Source organism: Cornus florida, unplaced genomic scaffold, assembly GCF_030987335.1.
Source record: "Cornus florida cultivar Cherokee Brave unplaced genomic scaffold, ASM3098733v1 CherokeeBrave_3.0.0_Hap2_Chr05, whole genome shotgun sequence".
NCBI classification, from domain to species: Eukaryota; Viridiplantae; Streptophyta; class Magnoliopsida; order Cornales; family Cornaceae; genus Cornus; species Cornus florida.
Genome location: NW_026775575.1, coordinates 39,970,606 through 39,976,605, shown reverse-complemented (window position 1 = coordinate 39,976,605; position 6,000 = coordinate 39,970,606). Strand labels below are relative to the sequence as shown.

The 6,000-nt window shown below is 36.3% G+C and overlaps 1 protein-coding gene across 2 annotated transcripts in view; it reads left to right on the top strand.

Moving 5' to 3' along the window:
* Positions 1–1,384: 1,384 nt before the first annotated feature.
* The window catches only part of LOC132306337 (serine/threonine-protein phosphatase BSL3-like), a 29,281-nt gene continuing 24,665 nt past the window's right edge, over positions 1,385–6,000 (top strand). Inside the window, exons 1-6 of one of the 2 annotated variants that reach the window (XM_059803692.1) lie at positions 1,385–2,272; positions 2,854–2,914; positions 3,033–3,111; positions 3,221–3,300; positions 3,440–3,534; positions 3,631–3,730. In XM_059803692.1, the coding sequence (XP_059659675.1) occupies positions 1,861–2,272; positions 2,854–2,914; positions 3,033–3,111; positions 3,221–3,300; positions 3,440–3,534; positions 3,631–3,730 (827 nt within the window). In that variant the 5' untranslated portion in view covers positions 1,385–1,860. The remainder of the gene's footprint in view (positions 2,273–2,853; positions 2,915–3,032; positions 3,112–3,220; positions 3,301–3,439; positions 3,535–3,630; positions 3,731–6,000) is intronic. The other variant, XM_059803691.1, reaches the window with a different exon arrangement.

Genomic DNA, 6,000 nt, shown 5'->3' with positions numbered 1-6,000 from the left:
TTTTTTATTTCTTTATATTATATCATTCCTAAAAATTTTATTTTCTACTCCAGCTAATATAAAGGTCCCCAAAATTTTTATTTCTTTATATTATGACTTTCAATTTTTTTTATTTGTTTATATTATAACCTTCCTAAAATTATTATTTCCTTCTATTATTAAACTTTGCCAAATAGAAAGACCCCAATTTATTTTATTTCCTTATATTATAACCTTTTTAAAATTTTTATTTATATCTATTGTTGACTCTAACCAATAGAGATTTAATAGGGACCAAATGATTTCTAATTTTTATCTTACCCTTCTTTTTTTTTTTTTTTTTTTTTTTTTTTTTTTTTTTTCTCTCTCAACTCCTCTTTCAATGTTTCTTTTTTCTCCGGAATTTGTAAAACTTTTCATATTTTTATTTTAACTTTTGTTCTTTTTCCTTCATTTTTCATTAAGCATAAATTGTATAACTCTAAGATCAATTATGTAACAAGAAAAATTAATTGAATTGACTATATATTAGATATTAAAATACCACTTTTATATTTTTCATTTAAAGCTTCAAATTATATTCAACTGTCCTTGTATAAACGGGTATATAATGGTATTAGATTCTTGAAAAAAACAGTTACCAACGAACCAACAGATGTCGCATATAGGCAGGTGAACCATGCTCTAAAGAGTATCAATAATCAATCAATAATTTCCTATAAAAAAAATAAACACATATAGCGTTATTTATCAATCTTTGTTAGTCCAACAAGAAAAAAATGTTTATACGCGCAAGTTTACTAATAAGTCAAAACTAAAAAAATATTCCATATCCAACAAAACATAAAAACACATGCATATAATTATTTTATTTGATTTTAATTAATATTATATGGTACTAATAAATAATATCTAGCCAAATCCAGCTCTCACCTCATATGTATTTGTCAGGCCGGATCATTGTTGTTCGCACGCGCTCCACAAGCGCGTACCTCGTTAGCAACACACTATTCTGAATCCTTCACCGCTATTTTGGCGCGTAAATATCACGCACTTCTCTTTCCATTTCTAAACGCCGTATCGACCAATTAGTGTTTAGGGCCAACGCCAAAGCTCCGTAGAACTAGGAACCGTTGATCACCGTTAATTTTGGAACTTGTTCCGTTTAATAACCTCCGTTTTGTTCCCTCATCTCACGCCGTCTCACGAACTCCGTCGGAGTTGTGGACCCTACATACATATACCACCATCGTAGAGAGAGAAAGTTATCATAAGAGTAAGAAAGCGGAAATTCAAATATAAACATCATTTTAGAGAGAGAAAATACATGTATCATGTAGGTATATTATTATATCGGTAGAGAGAGAGAGCGAGAGAAATTGGAAGAGAGAGAGCGGGAGAAATTGGGGGCTTAGAGGGAGAAATTGGGGGCTTAGAGGGAGAAAGTGAAAGAAAAAATAGAGATTTGGTAGAGAGAGCGAGATAGAGAGAGACTGATATAGGTTTAGAGAGAGAAAGTGAGGGATTTGTAGAGGGAGGAAAGAGATTGGTACACTTGCTGTCGTTTGCCTTCGAGCCTCTTTCCCGTCCCGTTTTTGCCCTCTCGAACGCTTCGAAGGTTGAGAGAGAGAGAAATAAAAACTAACTTTTCATCATTCTGTGATATAAATTTCTCGGAAAATTTCGGCCTTTTCGAATCCAATTAGAGGGCCTGAGCTAGGGTTTCGATTGTCAGTATTATAACCCGTGTCTTTTTCGAATTTTCTGAAGGCGAGAGTTTGCAATTCGAAGTGATTGGATAGTATGTTGATCAGAAATGCGAATCTGTGAGAATTTCATCTCCGATCTCGATATTAAAGTTGCAATTGAAGGCTTCAAGAGATGGATGTTGATTCTTCAATGGGGTCGGAGTCCGATCACGACACGACTGCCGAGAACCAAAACGGTGCTGCGTCCGAGGAGCTCGGAGGGCCCGAGCAGTCTCCTGCAGCTTCTGGATCTCCACAGCAGCTACCAACTCCGCCGCAGCAGACGCCTCCTCCGGTGCAGCAGAGCCCCGTAGCGGGGCCCAGGCCGGCGCCAACTTACTCGGTGGTGAACGAAGTGATAGAGAAGAAGGAGGACGGTCCAGGTCCAAGGTGTGGTCACACGCTGACGGCTATAGCTGCGGTCGGGGAGGACGGGACGCCCGGTTACATTGGGCCGCGGTTGATTCTCTTTGGTGGCGCCACTGCTCTGGAGGGCAATTCCGCAGCTTCAGGAACTCCAACCTCAGCTGGAAGTGCCGGCATACGTATGTCTCTGATTTAATCCTAATTCCACTTTTTAGATTCTTCATATTTGGATATTGGGTTCTTTGAATTTTCGTTCTAGAACCCTAGATTTGTTTGAAGCCCAAGTGCCACATGGTGCAGATAAGTTTATTTATGTTAGTCAAACAAATTTTAAATCCAGGTGCTGCACGATATGTTTTCGTTGTTTTATTCCCTTTTCATTTTATCATGCTCAACTGAAGTATTCTAACCTTTAACCTTTGTCAATTATGCCCTAGCAAGTGAAATTGCACACTGGTGGTTTTGTTTGTATGGTGCAAAAACCTTTCCTTGTCATGGTTTTGAGCCAAGATTACGTTTTGTTTATGACGTAAAGAACCTTTATTAACTTGAAAGTAAACTAATCCAGCATTCATCACTAGTAATATAATTGATTCTATATGAATTTAATAAGGCATGCTATCCAAATATATATATATATATATATATATATTTATATATGTATATATATGTCAAAATGCAACATGCACATATTGATTGGTATGCCTTCTAATCTCATCCACGTTTTAATGACTTTTAAGGTTGTATTTTTTGATTCCAGGATTAGCTGGAGCAACAGCTGACGTGCACTGCTATGATGTGATGACAAATAAATGGTCTAGGTAAGCAACTAATGATCATTTATCAGCTAAGCGCCTTACTAAGTTCTCTTTCTTTATCTAGTGGTTAGTTCATTTGATTCAATAATGGTGGTTATGTAGTTCTATAAACTTACTGCAGAATTACTCCCTTTGGAGAACCACCCACACCGAGGGCAGCACATGTGGCTACTGCTGTGGGTACTATGGTGGTTATTCAGGTTGGCAGATCCATGGATATTTAAGTAGTTTATCTTATTAAGTTGCAGTTCTTTGTTCCTTTTGTATCTAATCATTAACTACTCGTTGGTCTCCCTCAATCCAACACAGGGTGGAATTGGTCCAGCTGGTCTGTCTGCTGAGGATCTCCACGTTCTTGATCTTACACAGCAACGACCACGATGGCATAGGTTAGACTATTTAAGGATGTTTTTGGCCATTTAGGTGTACACAGACACACAATACATGTACATATGCATAAACACTTGTATGCATATATATTTTTTATTGCATCTTATATCCAGTGAAATAGGGTTAATTTTTCTGTAGGGTTGTGGTCCAAGGCCCTGGACCAGGGCCACGTTATGGGCATGTCATGGCTCTGGTAGGGCAAAGATATCTCATGGCAATTGGTGGAAATGATGGTGAGTCTCTTACGCAGCTCTTCCGTGACTAAATTGTATTCTATTTTAGGGAGTTTGTCAGTTTAGATGAGCAATATTTTGGTGCATGATTACCAGGAAAGCGACCTTTGGCTGATGTATGGGCGCTGGATACAGCTGCCAAGCCTTATGAATGGCGAAAACTGGAACCAGAAGGAGAAGGTCCACCTCCATGCATGTAAATTTCTTCACCTCAATTTATACGTGTACTCGAGTTCCCTTTCTCATCACATGATCTTCTGTTTTTAGTGAGTGCTTTTCTATTCCTAGTTGAGTTTCATACTTATTATCTCACTTATGTGCACAAGTCTGTGTTTTACATTAACAAGCTTTAGCCTTAAGGCATTTGAAAAACGGACATCTTCCCAGCAAGGTTCTGATCATTGTGTTCACACTATTTATTGTGAGTCGCCAACTTGGGTGTGTAGGCTGATTGGAGGTTTCATTTTAACTAGCAGGCTAGAAATGCTTGGGCTTGTCAGTAGCTGTACAAAGATATGAGACATGATACAGATTGTTTGTTAATGTTTGACATGCCAACTTGAGTACTACTCTCTCCGTCCCAAAATAAGTGTTCCATTTGAAAAGTCATGTAATATTTTTTTGTAATATTACCAATTTAACCTTCTTCAATTGAACCTATAGAAAGTAAACCATCACATCATTGTGGACCTACTAAGGGTAAATTTGGTAATTCATTCACTACTAATACAATAAAAAATAGTAAAAACCATTCTCTTAAAAAGTTAGATTCCCAAAAAGGGACACTTATTTTGGGACGGAGGGAGTATTTTATTTGCTTTCTTTGTTGGTTCAAAATACTATTTTTTTTTTGGAAATATTCATGCATAAAGCCAGTTATGTAACCAACTCTTTATGACTATTTATCTCCAAGCTACCCAATCCAACAAACACCTCTTCGTACAAGCAAAATGGAGAAATGAGTGTTGGTTACACAAATGATTAACTGAGTTTACCAGGAAAAACAACATAAGTGATTATTTGACTAAAAAAAGTGTTCATATAGGTGACAACATTATAAACTGTGAAAAAAAATACACTCTGTAATTTTACTTATGTTATAAGAATCAAGTGTATTTTCTTTTTGTTTTTAGTAGGGCCAATTGGATTGTATTTTGGGCCAAGTTGTGGTGTTGAGTATTTAGTTGTGAAATTTAGTATCTTTATTTAACTTTTTTTGGTCAAAGTCTTGAAGTTTCTAAACACGGAATCCAAGTCTTAGTGGAGTTATGATTACTTAGAAGCTATATAAAATTGTATAAGTTTTTCAATTCAGTGGAGAACAAGTTCTAGGGAATGTTTCTGTCAATTATGTTCTTTTAACACCAACCCAAAAAATAAAAATAAAATAAATTTTATGCTCTTTAAAGAATGTGTGAGCAATTATTACCATGGGCATGATTGCTTGAAGGGACTTACGAATAATTAGGGCTAGTCTAGTGCACGAAGCTCCCGCTGTTGCAGGGTTCGAGAAGGGAAACATGGAAACGATCTTATCTCTACATGCATAGAGGCTTTTTTCCGTTTTGCGCTAGCGCCAAGGCCTGTCTCGGACCTAGGAGTAATCTTAGCATTATTTTCTACTTTTCTTTTTTCTTATTATTTTTTTGCTCATTATTGGCTACAGATACCCATAACCTGATCTTTTTAAATCCTTTAAATCCAATTTTACAAGCCAACTCCATTCCTTCAACTATATGACTCTAGCAGCCAAAGTAACACAAATCAGCCTGTGAACTGTACTGTCCAGAGTTCACAGCAGTTTAACAGCTCGTAAATCTTATTTTTCCTCGCCTAGTTGTAAGTTTGTAACCCCAAATCCACGCACCTTTTATTAATCCTTTACAATTTCTAATACTCCATATTTTTGTCAACCTTTAGCTACAAAACTAATAATATCCAGCTTTGAAGCTGTCTCAGCATGTCCCCCGTATTTTGGGGTGTTAGATCTTCTAGGAGAGCATTCTTCACACTCAGTCCAATCAATTCTTTGGATATATATATATATATATATATATATATATCCATTTTTAGGAATTTATATTTAGGGTTAAGTGCAAAAGATTCCCTGTTATATATTTTTTGTCCAAAGACAACATGTATGTTTGTATATAACTATTATGCGGCATATATTGAGAGTAAATTGCTGTCATAACTTGTTTAACAATTTTCTACATGTTTATTTGTATATAATTATGTGTCCATGCACTTGCATTGATCCTAATAGTTTAGATGATTAACCAGTCCTGATTCCAGACCCTTATTCTTCATTTGAGTGAGACGCACATGATCTTTAATGGCTCTAAATCATAGCTAATCAAGATTCTTTTGTGAATTTGAGTGGTCTGTCTACCTGTTAGTATGCACATATACAAGCACCAGGACTCATGCCAGTCGTCATAGAATTAGTTCTGTCCCATTCTGCTT